General features: G+C 40.0%; 1 protein-coding gene across 2 annotated transcripts in view; it reads right to left on the bottom strand.

Moving 5' to 3' along the window:
- The window catches only part of LOC118583075 (SLX4 interacting protein), a 172990-nt gene that overhangs the window by 82710 nt on the left and 69199 nt on the right, over positions 1-21081 (bottom strand). Inside the window, exon 1 of one of the 2 annotated variants that reach the window (XM_036186370.1) lies at positions 11192-11218. The exons of the other annotated variant lie outside the window; for it this stretch is intronic. Within the exon in view, the coding sequence (XP_036042263.1) occupies positions 11192-11194 (3 nt within the window). The 5' untranslated portion in view covers positions 11195-11218. Of the gene's footprint in view, positions 1-11191; positions 11219-21081 lie in introns of those variants that run through there. 2 annotated transcript variants of the gene reach the window in all.

Below are 21081 nucleotides of genomic sequence, written 5' to 3'. Positions count from 1 at the left end.
CCTCAGACTGGAAGCCTCTGTGACCTCATCTGAATGGGTCTCAGCTGAACTGTGCTGCTCCAAAGCGTAAAAGCTTAACCAGCCAAAATGCTTCTAGTTTCTGGTTTTCACACCTTTCCGCTTTCTGACATCACTTCCTGGTCACTTTCTGGGATTAAAGGCATCTGTCACCATGCCTGGCTGTTTCCAATGTGGCCTTGAACTCACAGAGATCCAGAGGTGTGAGTGCCACTATTTTCTAGCCTCTGTATCTAGTGGGCTGTTCTATTCTCTGACCCCAGATAAGTTTATTAGGGTGCACAATATTTTGGGGAACACAATACCACCACAGAGCATTCTTCTGAAGGAGGAAGAAAGAGGTTGAGAATAACATCTGTAATAACCAATCCTGAAAGCAGTAGCCCAATGTCTTCAGGAAGGCATGTTGTGATACATTCCTTGATGGGTTTGATGATTTGGAGAGGGGGCTCTTTGGGAAGATTATGAAGCTTGTTAGGAGAACTTGAGGGAAACAGTCACAGAAACAAAAAAAATACCAAATGAATAAATAAATAGGAATAACTCTAAATTCTTAAGGGGAAAAAACCTACTTTATTATAACAATAAGAAAAAGTATTCATGGTAGAAAGTTGGAAATCACCAGAGAAAATACTTACGTAGCTATAAAAAAATAAACATAAATCAACACTGGGATATAACTATGGAAGCTAGAAAGATGGGCAGCTTCTCTGTGTATAGATTAGGAAAATGAGAGGTTTAGGAGTACTGGATTCCCATCACAGATGTCAACAGGTTGTGTTAAAATTTGGCAAAGCAAGAAGTTATACTCTAACTAAATAAATGAAGTATTTTCTGGGGTAGATGATCTGAGAATGGAGAACAGCATAGATAGGGATCTGCTACAGTGTTTTATCTTACATATTAATATATATATATGTATATATATATATGAATGATAATAATGATGAAAAAACTACATTTGCAAAGAATTAAAAGGCTGGCTACACTATAGAGATTTTATTTTCTTTAAATTTTATCTTCAATAATGTGCCATTGACTTTTTAGTCAGACAGGATTAACACATGAAGCACAGGATCACCCTGGCTCCAAAAGACGATGAGAGCAGAGGGGAGAAACCAGATGTGGACACTAATTAAGAGGCTATTATGTCGTCCTGGCAACAAGAGGTAGAGTCAGCCTGAATCAAAAAATGACAAAGAGAAATGTCTAAGAAATACGCAATGAGATGGGACAGGCAATCAGACCTTTGGGACAGACTCAGCTTCTGATGTGGGTGAGGACTGCCATTAACCCCAGTTTGGAGATCTGTAAACAGAGGCTCTGAAGAGATACAAACAAGTAGCAAGTAAGTGGCCGAAGCCCAGGCCAGCTCTATGCGGTTTTCTACACAGACATCACTTGGCTAGCAAATACTACTGCCACCCTGCACCACACTGGTCAAATAAAACTTGAAAGTAACTCACAAAAATATTAATTATTTTAAACATCAAAGACATTTTTATGTATAGAGCAAACCGAATTTCCAATTAAACCTCTTGCCTATGACTACTTTCTCATCACCACTGAGTGGGCCCCTGGGAGCTCTGGTTTCTGACTTCACTGGAAGCCTGGACAGAGCTGATGGAACGATCATGGCTCCCGCTCGTGGTCAACAGTGTACCCTGCAATGGCCACTTCTCTAACACTCTAACATGCAAACCTGGACGCAGAAGGCTACAGTAGAGCCCGAAAAGATCCAGAATGGTTCCCAAAGAGGGGTAGCTGTGAGACATACTGCACAGGGTTCTCCTGCCCTGAGTTTTGAGAGCTGTTCCCTGTAACTTCGGAATAGATTGCAAATGGATACAACTATTCATTTAATCAAACAGCATGATCCCGACGCTTTCTTCCCTCCCATAGTCCTAGACCTAGTCCCACCTCAGGCCTGCTGCCATTGAGAGGCCTTTCTGCTCTCTCAACACCTACCAGTCTTCATGGCTTTGCTTAGTATGTGGAGCCCCAAGTATGACTGTAGGCTCTGTACTGAAGCATGCAACCCAGCCTTCCCAGGGCTATGTCAAACAAGATGCAGACACCCACCAAATACCTACCTTCACTTACTGACCTACTTCATAAAAGTTAACACTTCAACCACTATTTCAGACCCTCAAGCAGACTTAGTATCTAATAGATTAAAAAGAACTTAGTTGCAGATAAGTGATAATGTGGCTTAGATTATAAAAGTAACTTTTTTAATAAGACCTCTTATCTGTTTGTGATTTTAAAACTTAACATGAGCTTTCCCTGTTACCCAAAATACATCCTCTCCTGCAATAAATCAATCATTCATCCACCCATCCATCCATTCTTTCATTTATATCTGTTCATTTACTCATTCATTAATACTCATTGTGTCTGGTGCTATGCACCTTGCTAGGCTTAGAGAGGATGTGAATAAGCTGTCATAGTGCCTGTTTTCCATGACACTGGTTCATTTTAAAAACAAAGAGCTTAGTGAAAAAAAGAAATTTTATCATATAAATAATCTCTATATAATCATGTCTCAGAAATCAATTTTGAAAAGCACCTGACTGCATCAGCATATGAAGGAGGGAACATTTTAGTCAATCTGGTAACTGGACAAAGACAAAAACAAGTAAATAAGAAGACGGTTGTAGAGGGAGCTGAGGTGGTAAATTAGAAACACCAAGCACTTTTCAGCTTCTCAGCCTTTCAGAATTGGGAGGTGAAAAACAGGCTCTGAGTGAGGTGGAAGAAGGTGTGTGCGTGTGTGTGTGTGTGTGCGCGTGCGTGCGTGCGTGCATGCGTGTGTGTGTGTATGTGTGTTGTTGGGACGGGGCAACAGGACTGCAGTTTAATATTGAACAGAGACTTGGAGAGACTCAGACAAACTATCAGAACACAGGCTGAGAAAACAGTGCTTCAGCAGTGGGCCCATGGCAGCTTGGTAGTGCACCAGAGGGGAGAGGGAGAAAAAAGAAAGGGAAAGAGAAAGGGGGCAAGGCAATTCTTATACAGAAACATAAGGAACAGAAAGGCAGTGGGACCAAGCTGATCTAGAGCTGCATGGTGTGCTGGTGTTGGAGAAGTGCTTTTCTCAATGTAACAGCATGGCACCATCTTGGAAGGTACTCTGTGAAGAAAGTACCTCAACGTGCTGTTCTGGGGACCTTAATTAAGTCATGGTATTTCCCTTTAGTTTGGAATCCATAACAGTACTGTCAGGCTATTTGGCCGACACCTGCCCTGTGGCCTCATGTGACCCTAGTCAAAAGTCAGTGAAACAAGTTCATTGAAAAATATGTGCAGTGGGATTCAGGTCTGAGACACAAATTGAGTGAACCCCCCTTTGCTTTTGGATGACGGCTATCTCCAACAGCCAGGTAAGAGCGTGCAGAGACTGAGCAGGGGTGTATTCATGCAGTGACTGGGCCTTAGAAACCACAGTATGGAAAGTGGAAAGCACAGGCCCAACTGTGGCCATTCCACCTTGAACATTTTTGCCACCCTGCCCTCTAAGGAGACTTCAAAGGAATGCCTGAGATCAAAGTGAGTAATACATCTTAGTTCTACCTGGTCTTTAGAGGTACATCAAACTGGTATGCCTGAAAAAATACTCCATCCCATAAAATTTTCGTTCCTTGCTACCCTGCACTACCAAGTGAGTAAATAAAGCTATTCCAACTAACTCTGATCCCAAAACACTCTCACTGACCAGATAGTGAGGAACACAGAAAAAAGAAAGGGGCACATATGCCCTGGCCTTTGCCTTCTTCAAAAGGTGCAGTAAACCAGAAGACAAGAAAAAACGCACATTGGCAGTGGTCCTGATACAGATTCTTGCCTACAGAACCATATCAGTAGAGACAATGTTTTTAGTTGTATACTTATGTACTTCTTTTTGCACTTAGACCCATCTGTTTTTCCTTTTTCACTCTATTTCTCTTCTTTCTTTCATCTGTCCCTCCCTCCTTCCCTCCCTCTCCCCCTCCTCCCCTTTCTGTGTATAAGTATATATACATACACTCATTTACATATCAATTTTCTTTTCAGTATTCTCCTTTGGTTTTTGTTAACACTGTTTATCTCTTCTCTCAATACTCAAACTCTGATGTCTTTTCAAGTTTGTCTTTGTAATTACAATCTTCACTTTCCACCTTTCTCACACTTTTTCCTTCTGCATTTTTTAATATTCTAACTTTTCTTTTGCTTTTAATCTTCCCTTTTCTTCTTTCTTATTTTGTCCTTTATATTATTATTTAAACATTCACTATTATTATTATTATCATCATTATTATTATTACTATCTCTGCTTCTTCCAGTCCTATCGTAAGTTATAGATTTCATAGTTGGTATTTGGTTTCCACTTGATTCTCGAATGTGCTGCACTGTTACTTGTTGCTGACATTCTTATTTCTTTGATCCTTTAGGCAGTACTGGGATCAAGCATGACATTTTTCCAGTATTGTACGTCAATGCTCTACTTCTGAACTACCCTCCTAGCCTGGTTATACGTCAACACAATTTGTGCTACCCACAAAACACCCTAGCTTGAATGTTAGTGAATGTTTAATTCAAAGTATAAGAGATTATGAAAAACACAAACCACCGACAAGGCTTCAAGACGTCATGGCTAGGTTGGACCTGAACACCCTATCCTGGCAATACATCCCTGTAGTAACAGCAGAGAGAAGTAACAAAAACACTATGTACACTACACCTATGAGAGATCATAGCACAGGCTGTTCCCATACACCTTTAGACCACGTGCTGCTGACAAGATTAGAGGAGTAATTACAAAGGACATACCTCATGGATTCCACTTTACAAAACACATCTGCCTGATTTATTAGCTGCATGCCACTCTCATAAGACCTACAAGGAAACAGGACCCTCAGGCTCCAACACAGTACAAACTATGTCAAAATACTAATGCCCCCAAGAGATGAGAAGAAGCTGTACTAAAGCTACATGAAACCCAACTGGAAAGCTGTTCAACATAATTAGTTATCCCAGGACATATCATCAAGAAAAGGATAGGCCCCACAGAGACTCGTGTAAAACATGAAAAAAAAAAAAAAAAACTCATTAGAATTGTTCCAAAATCTCAACATTAAAAATAAAAGAAATATGAGAAAACAGCTGATGTGACTCCTCCAGAAGCTCACAATGCTCTACCAAATGACTCCAAAGATTCAACTGCAACCCATGAAATACTGGACACAACATTTAAAGGAGTGACTTTTTAAAAGGTCACTGGATGTCAAGAAAATGAAAGTAACTAAATGCTTTCAAGACAGCACCAGGAATTTTTATAATTGATAAATTCATCAGAATGTGGATAAAAAATTGATATACAAAAGTCAGTAGCTTTTTCATATACCAAAACCAGCAAACCAGCTGAGGTCCTATTTTAACAGCCTGAAAAAATAAATACATAAAAACAAAATCCAAGAGTAACCCTATGCAAGCAAGTGAAAGATCTCTACAAGGAAAACTGTAAAAAAGGGGGAGAAAGAACTTGAAAAAGACTCTTGAAAAATGAAAAAGATCTCCATGTTCATTGTGAACATGATTTTATTATGTAAGTGGCATAAAGACTCAATGAGCTCCCTGTCAAAATCCCAAGGCATTCTTCACAGCAACAGAAAGAGCGGGTTGATGTTTAATATTGAATCACAAAAGAGCCCAAAGTCAGTCAATCCTAAGCAAAAGATGCAAAACTAATTTAAATAAATTTAAAATAAATACTGCAGAGCTACAGTAACAAAACAGTGTGGTACTTCCTGACTTACAAAATGATACAGACCAACAGCACTGAAAAAAGGACACAGAAATACGTGCATCTACAGCCATAATCATTCACTGGAGGAAAAAGGCATCTTTAACAGATGCACTCAGAAAACTGGATATCCACATGACAAGAAAAAAGGAGAAAAGAAAAGAAAAAGAAACTACCTTTTACCCTGCTTTAAAAAAAAAAATCAATTAAAAATTGATTCACATTTAACCTAATTCCTGAATCCCTGACATAACTAGAAGAAAACGTTGGAGAACACTTCAAAAATACTGATGCAGACAGTAAATTTCTGAGCAGGACCCCACAAGCTCAGGAAATAACAGTGAGAACTGGCAAGTAGTAAAGAAGATAATTAACCCAGTGAAGAGACAGCATACATAATGGGGGAAATACGTTTGCCAGCAACTCATTCAAAAGAGAATTAATATATAGAGTATATAAACAACTAAAACAGTCAAACACTAAAACAAATACCAATCAAGAAATGGGTGCATGAACAGAACTAACATATTTCAAAAGAAGAACAAGTGGTCAATAAATACAAGTAAATACAAATCAAAACTATATTGATATTAGACTATATATAGTATTAGTCAGCAATTAAGAAAAATAAAATTGTCATTCACAAGAAAATGGATCAGAGATCATATGAAGCAAAAGAAAAATATTACTTTTCTCATGTTCTCTCATATATGGAAATGTGTGTGTGTGTGTGTGTGTGTGTGTGTGTGTGTAGGAAAGAGAGAAAGAGAAGTGAAAATAAGTAGAAAAAGCATTTTGGGGAAGAGGAGGGGAATTGAGGGATTGAGAGAAGACAGATAATAGAGAGGGAGAAAATGATCAAAGTATGCCATCCTTTGTTGTATATATGCATACAAATATATATATGTATGTGTTAAAACATCACATTATGATACATAATAAAAATACAGAATTGTATGCTTTTATTGAAAAAATAAATTTCATTTAATAATAATACCTGCTGGGAACTAGGTTTAAAAGCTTAATCCTCCTGCTTTATCTCTCTAAAAATACACTGTAACAAGTGGTCTTACAAACAGCATTTATATCTTTAAAATTGCTTATGTCCAATAAGTAGAAAAGTATATGTGTGTGATATGTGCATATATGAGTGGTATTTGGAAAACATCTTTTGACCTCTCTGCCATGTGTTAGTGTTACAACACCGGGTTAAGTCAGCAGGCAGTCTATTGGAGCACAGAATGAATCCAAAAAAGAATTTTTTTTATAATGTGCTGAACTAAAAAATACACTAAAAATGCTGTGTTAGGGCTCTGTTCTTAGTTTGACTACTTCCCCAGGGTACAAGTGACAGCCATTTGTCCTTTTTTGAACATAGAACTGTGATTATTCTTCCCAGAAACTAAAGTAAGTGTGTGTGTGTGTGTGTGTGTGTGTGTGTGAGAGAGAGAGAGAGAGAGAGAGAGAGAGAGAGAGAGAACGAGAACGAGAACGTGTACATGTGTGGAGGCCAGACATTGATGATTGATGTCAGGATTTCTCCCACAGTCCCTTTTCACCATATTTTTAAATTAAATAATAAATTTTAATTAATAATTTTTGTAATTTTTACTTTGAGATTATATAATTACATTTCCACTTTCCTCCTCAACCCCTTTCATATATCGCTCCTTGCTCTTTCAAACTCAGAGCCTCTTTCTTCATTAATTATTATTAGACATGCACATATAAGCATAAACATTCCTAGTCTTTCCTTACTAAACTCCCACCCTTAGCTTTTGGAATAGGAATATTTACTGTGTGCCTCTATACATTACAAATATGTAGTAACTTCTTTAAAAACTTATTTTATAAAGGCTCACATTTCAAGAGTTTGTCTTGAGTCTCAGATGAAAAGGGTGTTTTGAGCTGTGCTGGGTGCTTAAAGATTGCATAGTTTTGCAGTAAGTTGAGTTGGATCCATTTTGCATTACTAGATGGACATGAAGTTCAAGGGTAGAAATCTTATGAGTTATAAGTAATGTATTTGGTTCAAACTAACAAGGGATTGACTTCTGATAGTTCATCTTCATTGCCAACTTCACAAAACTTAAAATCCCCTAGGAGACACCTTTGAGCATGTCATCAGGGTATTTCCAGAGAGGTTTAACTTAAGAGAGGACCCACCCTAAATGTTGGTGGAACCACTCCATGGATGAGGCTTCTAGTCAGAATAAAAAGAGGACATATGAGAAACTAAACAGAGTCATACTAGCATTCATCTTTCCTGATGGACAAAATACGACCAGCCTCACACTCTGGCCACCAGAGCCAAGAGCCACCCTTGCTGCCACACCTTCCCTGCTATGGTAGACTAGACCTTCAGTCATGAGTCAAAACAAACCCTTCCGCCCTTAAGTTGTTTCATGCTATGTATTTTGTCATAGTATCAGCTCAGTAACTAATACACATAGCATATGGTACTCAACAGCACTACAGAATTGCATTCTTACTAGTCTGTGATATAGTATATTTCAGGCTTCTGCCAGCTCCCATAATTCCTAAACAAATCAATCAACATCACTAGATAGGAACAAAAACATCTTACCTTCCTATACTACAAAGTTTCTCTCTTCATACAATCAGTTTTTTCTGCTGCCAAATGCAATTCCCATGTGCACACTTTACGTACCTACTGCCCTTGGCTATGACATATAGCTAATATTGCTATCAATTAAAAAACTGTATATAAAAGAGAAGCAGCCTCCAAGTGAGGTGTGAATGGTAAGGACAGCCCTTGAGCCTCGGCAGCTGTATTTGGGGATGTAGAAGCACTTGGTCCTTTATACTATGATTTCTTGCTTCTTGCTAAGTAACTCTAATCTTGATAAGTAACATTGCCATTCTGATAAGTGACCTGTTCCCCACTTAGCACTTAAATTTGTGTTCAGAAGGCTTGAACAGGAAAAGAAAATGAGATCTTAGGTAAAGTGCTTCACCAGTGTAAGCTTCAGCCTCCTCGGGTGTGTAATGCAAATGATCCCTTCTGTGGCTTCTACCAGGGATGTATATGTATCTATGTATAACACTCTCAAAATAATGAAAGGTCAGTAGAGCTTTGTATAAAATGTGTCAAAATTAAATATACTGAATCCTAATTAATGTTGAAGAAACCGCTGCTCAGGCAGCAATTTCTTATATATGACAACCAATGCAAAACTGACCAAGTAACAAACTGGTAAGTCAGGCTATCCACACTACAAACACTTATGCTTTGATGCATACCATCAAGAAAGCAAAGAAAGAGAAAGACGAAAATCTCCCTCCTATGTGGAACCTCGGGAAAGCTGATCTCATGGAACCAGAGACTAGAATGGCATTTACCGGAGGGCAGGGGGTGGATGGAGGAAGAGATGGGGGACAGCTGACTGATGAGTGCTAGGATGGACAACTAGAAGTTTTAACATTCAGTCTATTGCAAGAAGGATGAGAATTGTCAATATAAGGATAATCCTTTTTCAAACAGCCAAAAGCAAGTTTTTATTATAAAGAAATCATAAATCATTGAGGTAATAGACGTATTGGCCCTGATTTAAACATTAATTAGTGTACATGTAATGGTACAGCATTCTATTACTATATACAGTTTCTATATTTCATATATCAGTTTTTAAAAAATGAATTTAAAAATAAAGAAATAATCAGATTGAAGATAGGGCTTCTCTTCCAGAGGACCAAAGTTCAAATTCCAGGACCTGTGTTAGGCTGCTCACAACTGCCTGTATCTCCAACACCAGGGGATCTGACACCTTTTTCTGGCCTTCCCCAAAATCTGTATTCATATACACATACCCCCACACAGACACATACATACACATAATTAAAAAAAAATATTTTTTTGTTTTTTTTCGAGACAGGGTTTCTCTGTGTAGCTTTGCGCCTTCCCTGGATCTCACTTTGTAGACCAGGCTGGCCTCGAACTCACAGAGATCCGCCTGGCTCTGCCTCCCGAGTGCTGGGATTACAGGCGTGCGCCACCACCACCCAGCTTAAAAATATTTTTTAAAAAGGAAATGATCCACAAAATGGAAGAAAATATTTACCAATCAAATATATGACCAGAGTATACCAAGGACCTTTAAAAATCAACAAATAAGAGATAAATAACCTAGTCTTAAAACAGGCATAAAGGAATTTTCACCAGGCATTTCTCTGAAGAATTAACCAATATTCAGTAAGTACCAAAACATCACTGCTATCAAAAAATTAAAATTAAAAACATGGCATACTATGTCATATCACCAAGAAATAAGCAAAAAAAAAAAAAAAAGAAAAGAAACAAGAACTTTGGAGAAATTAGAATCCTCCTATTTTTCCCACTAGTAAGAATGTAAAGCAGTTTAGCCACTATGAAAACTGTTCAACATTTTAAGTCCTCAAAAAGCTAAACAGAGTCACCACATGACTTGGGAATTCTACCTCCAGGTTATATGCACAAGACAGATGAAAACTAGGGAAATGAAAATTTGTAAAATGTTCAGAGCAGCATTAGCCACAATACTCCTAACACAGAAACAACCCAAGTTCCCACCATGAATACATAAAAAGGAGTATATCCATGTAAGTAACACTATTTGATCACACAGAGAAATGCATACTGATAGGAACTACAGTACGGACGGACCTTGAAAACACATTGCCAAGTGAAAGAAACCACACAGAAGATCTTCTATCATGTCGCTTACATGAACTTTTCAAATTGGCAAACTCAGAGACAAAGTGTAGATGAATTAGGAATGGTGGCTAGGATGAGAGGAGGAACGGGTATGGAGCTTCTTTTGCAGATGATGAAAATGGTCTAAAATCAGGTTGTGGTGATGGATGAACAGCCCCGTGAACATACTGAAAGCTAGTAAACTGTGCACTTTACATGGAAAAGGTGTATGGCACATATTTATATCACAAGAAAACTGTTTTCAGATGACTATAAGATGAAGTTCTTACCCTGATATAAATAGCTGTAAAATTTCATCCCACAGTACACTTATCAGGTATATTTTATTATATATTTATTATACTTAATACAGCATTGAACCCACATAAGAAAATATAAAAAAAAGTTATTAAAATGTTGTATAGGGGGACTCTAAAAAGAAGAACTAATTAAAAATTGGCAAATTTTAATATAGGATCCACAATGATTAAGTGTTCAGGGTTTGTAAATCTGTAATAGTGCCTAATCACTTCTTCCTATCTACAATGTTACATTCACTGTCTTCAGTACTATTAAGTACAACTAGATACTACATTATTTGTGTAAATAAAGTGGACTATGGGGATATTACCAGAAAAAAAAAAAAAAAGAAAATATAACAAGCAGGAAAAGGCATAAAACCACACATAGTACACCATCTTTTTATAGCCAGGGCGAATCCTCTGCAACAGAGGCATCAACAGAGGCATCAACAGAGGCAACATAGTCTTCACTGGAAAAGCTTCAGTGCTGTCGAGAGAACGGCCATCCATCAGTGTGTCAAGATGAATTTCCAGGAGAAAAGCAACAATGTCGATTTATCTTATTCCTAACATTCTCAGCAAGCATGCCTTATTAGTTGAATATTTATTTTTCTAACAGAACTCTTGATAGTTAAAGTATTCATTCTTGGTTTGTGTCTTAGTCACTGTTCTATTGCTGGAAGAGATTCTATTACCAAGGCAACTCTTATAAAAGGAAACATTTAATTGGGGGCTGGCTTACAGTTTCAGAGGTTTCGTCCATTATCATCATGGCAGGGAGCATGGCAGCACGCAGGCAGGCGCTGGAGCAGTAGCTGGAAGCTACATCATCATTAGTAGGCAAAGAGAGAGACTAGACCTGGCACAGGCTTTTGAAACCTCAAAGCCCACCCACCCCCATCCCCACTTCGTGACACACTTCTTCAAACAAGGCCATATCCACTCCAACAAGGCCACACCTCCTAATCCTCTCAAACAGTTCCACTGTATAGTGACCAAGTATTCAAATATATGCGCCTATAAGGGCTTTATCCAAACTACCAGTTTGCTTTTTACCTTAAAAACATAACTTTTACCTTAAAAACAAATTTTCCCTCTTTAAGACATTTGAACACAATCCTAATGACCTGGAAAAGTAGGAAGACTTGCTTAGGATTATACTGATTATATGCTGACAAAGCCCTGTCTAGGAATACCAGTCTGTTCACTTGTCAGCATCTTCAGAGGCAGCAGCCTCTGTTAGCAGGAATCAAGGACTTCGTTAATACTACCTAAACTTACTCCTCACATCTACTCCATGAAACAGGCCAATATTACCTGCCCCAATCTCTCAATGACAAATGAAGGGACTGCATGGTTAACAAATAGCCCTACAGTCAAGAAGCTCAGAAGTGAGCTAGGAGTTCTTACAAGCCAGCCCATCCACCCACCACCAGAAAAGAAATTTCAAACCAACAGACTATGCCCACTTCCACAAAGCAAGATATTTCCTCTCTTTTAATAAATTTACATTGATAACACACTGGAAAATTCACTCACACATCATCTTTACTAGAATAACCTGCTCAACCTCAGACTTGCATAGAGCTCTGGCTTCTGCAGTTTCCAAGTTTGAACCTGGTCCTTCCTTGTGTATCTCTACATTTCCAGGAATGATGTCTCAATACATTCTGTAACATAGACACCACATCAGCCTGGTCCTTGACCATGCTGTGATTCACAAGCATAGCTTCTAGCACCAGAGGACAGGTATTACAGAGACCCAGAAACAGATAATGGCATGAAGTTAAAAGAAAAGACTGACTTAAAATCATTCATAAATTCTGAAGCTTTTCAAACACAAAAACTTGACCACTTAAAATGATCTGAATCGACAAACAGCTCCTTTCAAGCTCTTTCAAACACAACAAGCTCTCAGGTGAGCAGCTGCCTACATGATAATCCTGACCTGAAAATAAGTACGTTAACTACTGAATAGACTGAAATGGGGGGAAAAAAAAAAAGAGGCTTCTCTGAGTATCAATGCCATATTTGGACTCTGGGATGTAAAACACAGACCAAATTATGGGCCACTTTAGAACAAAGCTGTAACTATGCACACATTTTTCAATCTGCTAAAAGGAAAGATGAATGAAAGCCAGTGGAGATAACTAAAGCCACTTTGAGATTTTTCTTTGCTAATACCAGTAAATTCCTTCTTAAAAAGCAAGGCTTTTTTGTTTTTCCTTTTAGGACACTCACTGTCATTAGACGCTTGCATCACTGCTGTCCTTAAATGGAGTGAGCTGCTTGTTGATGAAACTATCTTGATGAAGAAGGTCAGAGAGGAACAGACCTGTTTATTGTAAAGCATCCTGGAATGGACATTTGCAAACAAACACACTCTTCAAAGGCAGAATGCCCACTCCTGGGTGCTGCCAATGTGCAGTAACTTCTCCAACAGACCCCAGAGCCAATGCCTAAGCCTTACATAAAAACTAGCCTTGTTTTGGGGTCGTACCTTCGCTCTGCTTAGTAATGCTAATGAGTTTGTTTATCTGAGTCAAGAGCCTGCTATTTTCTCTGAACTAGAAAACTAAACTTCCCTCAAAGAATAAAAACTGGCCCGGTATTTACAATCTGTGTGTGTTAATCATGTTAAAGGCAATACTAGACCAGATACTATGGCCTAGTATACTAGGCCAGACAAAAACAACATCAAGAATCAAGACAGAGAGAGATAATTACATAGCAAAATCAATGCAAAGACTGTTTTCGCTTGAAATATCAGTTTTATAACAGTATTCTAATACCTACCATGTAAACCATACTTCTGGTGATATATTCAATTTTTTAAGTTTTCAACTAAAAAAGTATTTAAAATTTAAAGTTATCACCGAAGTGCAATGTTAGTGAGCTGATGGACTAGGCTTATGTCATGAATTTTATCCAGAAGACATCATTTCCTTGCAAATGCTTGAAAAATATCAGTTTCCTAAGTCCTTAGTGTACTCCCATTGTAACTCCAAGTGTTTTGACTGGATTATGTTTGGAGCAAGGAGCCAACCGTACTTGAAATAGGCCAAACAAAGTCAAACTGGTTTCTGCACTAATGGACGCATCCTTGTCTTAACTACTTCTTTCTGAGGTTCAGAGAGCAACTGCATTACTTCAAATGCACACCTGCTTCACCGGAGAAGAACTCTGGAAAACATTCACCTTAGAAATAAATGTGAATTCAATTTAACACAAAACATATTGTCCTTCAAAATTTTGCCTTCAATATTGCATGTTCTATTTTCTATAATACTTCAAAAAGGACCAAATTCAAACAGTTCACATTCCCAATCAAAGAACAAGGTCCTGAAGCCAGAGACCTGTGTTCCAAGAGCGGTTTAGCTGCCAACCCTACTCATAACTGCTTAGCCTGACACGCAGCAGATACACCAGAGCCCTGTGATGCTTCTCAACTCAAAAAGTATTAAACTGCAAAGGAATGTTCAGTGCTAGGTCAATGATCATCATATTTTTATTGTCTCTTTTGACACAGAAACTACTTGAAGGATATGCTACTTGTTTCCCGGCTTATGAATCTCCAGTCCCTCAAAGCTGTTTCGAAGAATTTCTCTCAATTTGATGCAAGTTAACTTGACATGAAGAAACACGCTTTTCTTTTTTTTTAAACCACATTAAGGCTCCCATGTGGCCCATTAAAAGTGTTTGGGATTATTAGTACAGTTATTAAATGTTTAATGCATTATGCAGAGGGGGATCTTGCCGTGCTCCGAGAACTGTAACTTCAGTCTGTTCTGACTGGAATGCTCAAACATGAAAGCTAACTGTTTGCAGATTTTTGCACTTGGTGCCCTAACATCAGTTAAAATGTGGAGTACAAGAGGAAAGAATTTAGCCAAGAGCTTAACAGAACAGAGAAAGAAGTTGGGGCAAGAATCAGGCAAACAGGAAACATCCTCTCACTTGTCCTGGTGCCAGAACGAACTCAGACAGTTGTCCTGGGGCAATGCTCAGAATCTGGGGAAACATACCAGCTAGAATGTACCTTGAAGGATATACTTGGAAAAGCTGGGCTGGGAGAGCTACCCACTCATTCCACTTCCAGGAGAAGGAGTCTGTAACCAAAGGTACAGGCACCTTTCTCTGCACTTTTCACTGAGTGAGGAGTTGGCAAGAGCTCTAAATGACTGTCCTCACTGTGGCTAGGGTCACTGCTTTGGAAACCATACAAAAAAATACCACCCACAAATAATCAGAGCCATGGAAATTATTTTTAAAGATTTCCTTTTGGCATAGGTTTATCTAACACAGGCAACTCCCAATGGAAATTAGATACAAGCTGGTATTCTCTTTAAAAATCACTGAGCTAGAAAGATGAGAAAGTAATAAGGGTCTTGAATTAGTGTGGGCTGCTCTCCCTGCACTGGCCTCATTAGAAGGCACAGGTATCCCAGGAAAATGTGTATCTCAACCGACAGGCAGATGTATGCTGAACACAGACTTCTTCACTCTGCAGCAGAGGGTTGGTGGGTGCGAAGAAGACCTGGTTCTCCCGTCTTCCACATCCTGTAGCCTAGCCAGCAAACCTCTGAGCTAACCAGAGCCTACACCCCCTCCTTAAGTCCTATGCTCCCTTAAATCTGTGGATGATAGACACACCTGACATATTCATGCCCCTCTTGGGCCTTGAAGCTCAATTCAACCAAAAGGCCTTTGACTTGGTTATTCCTTTGCTTCCAGAGAAAGGTCCCACCTAATAGCCACCCTCTCGCTGTTTATGTCTAAGAGGGGTATAGAAGAAGGCAGTAGCAATCACCTTTGCCACTTCAACCTGTCTTCTAGTTGCATGTGACTGAGTTGTTAACTCCAATGACTTTATAATAATTGAAAGTAGGATGTAGAGACAGACAGTCCAGAACTACAACCAAATCTAATTGTTAGCTTTGTAAGCCTGGGTAAATTTCCTATGATAAAACATATAAAGCCCTTCATATAAAGGGCATTTATACATATATAAACCATATAAAGTCCACAGCAGGGACTACCAAAAAAATGAACGATGAACACTGTGGGAGGTTTTGTTCTCCCTCCCTGAATTTCTTCTTCTACTGTCAGTTTCTCTTATAGATTATCTATTGAAAGGTCACCTGAAACAGCAGCCCTGACGTTACAATAAGCCAGAGTTTCTAGTACATCTTTGTCTCATTAAGAACTTTCAAGTATTATAACAATACGGTGATAATACATTCATTTGCTGAGCAACACAGTTTTGGAATGGAAAAGGTATAATTATTAAATAATCAATAAAATTTTCATGATCAATAATAACACTACTAAGAACAAACTATGGTCCAGGTCATAACCCTGCCCTTGCCTGTTTGTGTAAATAAAATCTTATTATGACACAGGCATGCTAAATTTTCTGCATCCTATTTATATTTGGTTTCATGGAATAATTGCAGGATTGAAGGATTTTGTTGTCCTTGTTTATTTTGGTTTTTCTAGGGATTTGTTGTTGTTGTTTATCTTGAGAGACGGGATCTTTATACAAAGCCCAGGCTAGTTTCACAGTCCTCCTAATATAAGCAAAGACTATATGACTAGCTTTATCTGAAAACATTTGCAAGCCCCTGAGGAGGTTTGCTCAAGTAATCTAGAGACAATTTTCCCTTCTTAGAGTCTCAGATTCGTCCATCATTCTCCAACAAGAAAAGAGAAAAAAAAAGGGAGGGTTTACTTCTATTGGTAAGCATAAATTTTCACTTTGTGACAATTTCATATTTAAAATGAAACTAAAAGTTACCGAAGTATAGCTTCCCCAAGGGCACACATTTTCAGGATTCTGTCAAGTGAGAAAGGATTCAAAAAGGAAGGAAAAGCTGGGTGCAATATTTAGAGCACGTGTGTGGAGTCTCCAGAAGAACTCAACTATTTAGATGGGAGAAGAAAAGACCAAATTGGGAAAGACAAAACTGTGGTTGCAGCAGGCAGCAAAGCTGTCACATGAGGAACATGAGTCAGCACAGCAGTGACTTGGGGCTGACTCTGCAGGCCACCTATCTACCAGCAGACCTCCACCTGCTCTCTGGAGAGCTGCACAAGTAACTCCTTCCCAACAGTGAGGGGACAGGCATTATGAGAAAGCCTCTTTCCAGCTGCCACTTGTATTAATCACTGACACTGTGGCTATGAAGGAGCAGGTGAACACAACCTGGCAAATTTAAAATAGCTTAAGGAACCAGATGTGGTGACTCAGTCCACAATCTTAACACTGGGAAGGCTGATCGCCAAGACTTCAAGGCCAGTCTGAGCTAGAGTGAGAACTTGTCTAAAAAACCAAGACCAACAGCAAACAACAGCTCAATGTAGGTTTCAGGGAAGCAGATGTCCGTTCAGTATGAAACCTCACCTTACTGCCATCTGGTTACTCGGTATGTGAGTCAGCTTTCCATTGCTTTGACCAAGTCTCTGAGATAAATCAAGTGAAAGGGGAACATTTGTTTTACAATTCCAGTGGATTCATTCCACAAACATTTGACCCAGTTGATTCGATCCTGTTTGCTAAGGCAGAACATTGGGAAGCCCATGGTAGAGTAAGTCTACTTACTCACTTCACGGTGTTCAGGAAGGTGGAGGTTCCGGGTGGGGGCTGGGGTGAAGTGAGTGCTTGTGTTCATAAGTCCCTGCTCTAGAAACCATTAAGGTGTCAATCCACAAATGGATTCATCTAGTCAGGAGGTAGGATCATCTGATCCAGTCACCCCTAAGGATTACTACAATGAGTACCAAGCCTTCACCATGGGTTTCTGAGAAACACTTAAGATCCAAACAGAACATCAGATGAGCACGTGTAGTTCAACACTTCAGATACACATTTATTCCCACCGATACCCCCAGAGGCTTTATGACCCTATGGCTGGAAGGAGGTGGAAGAGACTGAAAGTCTGACACATGTCCCAGTGTTTTGTTTTTATTTGTTCCTCAGAGACTCTGATTAAGAAAGTTGTATCACAGGGAAAAAAGATAAAGCAGATTAAATAGATCTTTCCAGATTGCGGAAACAAGGTATTGCAAACATTTTAAGTTTTGAAGACTCATCAGCAACTCAAAACAGTAAGAAAACAAACTGGTTCCCTTTTGTCAGCAAGGTAAACAAAGGGACAAGAACATGGCATAATTCCAGAGTTGTGAGATGAGTGCACCTGGGAAGCAGCCAGAGGTTCTGCTTCAGACAACAGACACAGTGGTTTTGGATGACAGGATCCAGCAGAGGTACAGTGTTCTGATTTCAAGCTGGGTTCATTCATGCCGGCCCATTAATAATTTGCCAGGTGTCTGAGGAGCTCCCTCTCACTGTAGCCTACCTTATCATCGGTAGAGCTAGGCAAGCTCTAACAGGCAGGCAAGGAAGATAGTCACTGCATAATGGGGCTGAAGCTTGAGCTACAGCAATCTAGCTCGAAAGATAAATGTGACCACAATATGTAGTTCTCATGGCTCATGGTATTTTAAGGGAATGGGGGGGTCATTAGTTTAAAATCTAATATAAATCAAGAGTCTGTCTCCTTTCTCTCTCTCTCTCTCTCTCTCTCTCTCTCTCTCTCTCTCTCTCTCTCTCTCTCTCTCTCTCAGCAGGAGAGAGGAGAAAACATGGGCTTGCTGTGGCAAATAGCTAAGACACTAAAAAGCCATTGAGGTTGTGAGTGCAATAAATGGATAAACATATACTGTTCTTGTTGCTCTCCGTTGTTTTGATAAACATCTTAAGCAAAAGCACAGTAGGGAGGAAAGGATTTACTTCAGCTTACACTTACAGGTCACAACCCATCACTGAGGGAAGTCAGGGCAAGAACTCAGGGCATGAGCCTGGAGCAGAAGCCATGGAGGACAGCTGCTTACTGCCTTGTTCCTTGGCTCACTCCTTAGCTTACCTTTTTATACAGCCCAGGCCTACTTGCCTTGGGCTGCTGCTATGCACAGTGGCTAGGTCCTCTCACATAAATCTTCAATCAAGACAATCACAAGCCAATCTGATTGAGGCAATTCTTCAACTGAGATTCCCTCTTCCCAAGTGACTCTAGGTTTACATCAAGTTAACAAAAAAAGAAAAAAAAAAAAAAAACAACTATAAATGGACTACTAATGAATTATCAGTATGAAATGGCTTTTCACATACATATTGAATCCCGGATGCTATCCAGTTCAAGTCCTCACCTGTCATTAAAAAGATGCACTTTCCAGTACATAACATGAAGTTCTTGGCATGGTGTTTCAATTAGTCTAATGGTGAATTCTACTCTCACTTTTGCAGATAAGAACATTAAGCCTCAAAAAATGTCACTTAGCCAAGGTCTCACACCTAAAGAGCAAAAAAGAGTACACACCCTGCCAACTCAATGCTTTTTGATCACCTTACTAAACTTTCAAGTGCTGCAACCCTCAGCCGGGGGTGGGGGGTGGGGTGGAGTAAAGTGGGGAAGAAAAGGATTCATTTTTTCCTCAGACATCCATTCCTCATGCCACCTTACATCCAGCCACAACAAGATAAAATCTCAGTTCATATGAGGACTTGCTGAAAGAGAGTGAGTGTGACAGCATCAGGGTGGGAAGACAATGAAGGGATGAAGGAGATACATCAGCATGGGAGGACAGTGGAGGGATGAAGGAGATGCATCAGTGTGGGAGGACAGTGGAGGGATGAAGGAAATGCATCAGGGTGGGAGGACAGCGGAGGGATGAAGGAGATGCATCAGGATGGGAGGACAGCAGGGATGAAGGAGATGCATCAGGGTGGGAGGACAATGAAGAGATGAAGGAGATGCATCAGGGTGGGAGGACAGTGGAGGGATGGAGGAGATGCATCAGGATGGGAGGACAGCGGAGGGATGAAGGAGATGCATTAGGATAGGAGGACAGTGGGGAGATGAAGGACACACATTAGGATGGGAGGACAGCAGAGGGATGAAGGAGATGGCTAGGAGGAAGCAGCACCTCGTGTACATGTGGAGGACTGCAGCACGAAGAGGGAGGGGGCGAGTCCCCAGGCTCCGATCTGAAAGCAGACAGGGGAATATACTCCCTCAGTGTTAGCAGTGGCTCTGATGGGAGGAAAAAGAGGATACATGATGAAGCAAAGGAGCTTGGATGCTTTGGGAGCAAGTGATGCCTCTGCCCCCCCCCCAATATACCCAACCACCCCATTCTCAGTATCACCAAAGTGCTGCACTGACCTGCGTAATATTTTATCTGTGTACCCCAATAAAGTTTATCAGAGGATCAAAAAGTCAGCCTCTATAGTAAACACAGAAGTCAGGCAATGGTAGCACACACCTTTAATCCTATCACTTGAAGGCAGAGATATGCCTGGATCTCTGTAAGTTCAAGGCCACACACACTGGGAACAGTGCCAGGCATGGTGGTACATACCTTTAATCCAAGCACTAACCATACAGGTCTGGAAGTGTGTACAGACAGACAGGAAGTGACAGAGCTGGGCAGGAAGAAGTGATCTCATGTAGCTGAGCGGAGAGAGAAAATGAGTTGGCAGAACAGAAAGGCATATAGGTGTGGGTATACAGGAAGTAGGTCTCTTTTTCGAAGATGCAGAGTTGGTGAGATGAGGTTAGCTGTGGCTTTTTCTATTCCTCTGATCTCTCAGGTTTTAACCCTGATATCTGGCTCTGGGTTTTTTTATTTAATAAGACCTTTTAAGATTCCTGTTACACTGGCCCCTCCCAATATTTTTCCCTGCCTCTTATCAGCAGTTTCTAGGGGGGGGGGGAGGACAGGAGGAGGACGGAGGACACCAGGGTACAAAGTTCTAGAGATTTCTCAAGCCCAGTTCCACATCTGTCTTCTCTGCCCATCCATCTTCTGCCATCTCCAAGATCTCTACTGTGCATCCTAGCAACAGTCAGCTGCTGTGCAGTAATACTCCCGAGGCCAGTGCTCTGTGTGAATGTGTGGGCTGCGTGCAGGTTCCACAGAAAGTAGATGGATGATCTGGGCTTTGACCCATCAGGTTTAGGTATAAATTCCAATTCAACCAGTGCTGGGTGAGTCCCCATGGCCTTTCAGGAAAACATCGATAATGGTTCTAATCTTTATATCATGTAGCTATAGCAAAGCGTCAAGAAGGCACAGCTGCTAGAACCAGTACTTTCCAGCACAGAATGGACAAGAAGCAACTGTCTCTACTCTTTTCTTCTCACTTATTATTGGTGAGGTGGCCTGGCCTGGCATGGCACAGAGTATAATCTTCTCCTTCCCTCCTGGTACTTTTGTTAACT

This window comes from Onychomys torridus, chromosome 4 (genome assembly GCF_903995425.1).
Source record: "Onychomys torridus chromosome 4, mOncTor1.1, whole genome shotgun sequence".
In the NCBI taxonomy this organism is placed as follows: Eukaryota; Metazoa; Chordata; class Mammalia; order Rodentia; family Cricetidae; genus Onychomys; species Onychomys torridus.
This window is presented reverse-complemented; position numbering and strand designations above follow the sequence as displayed.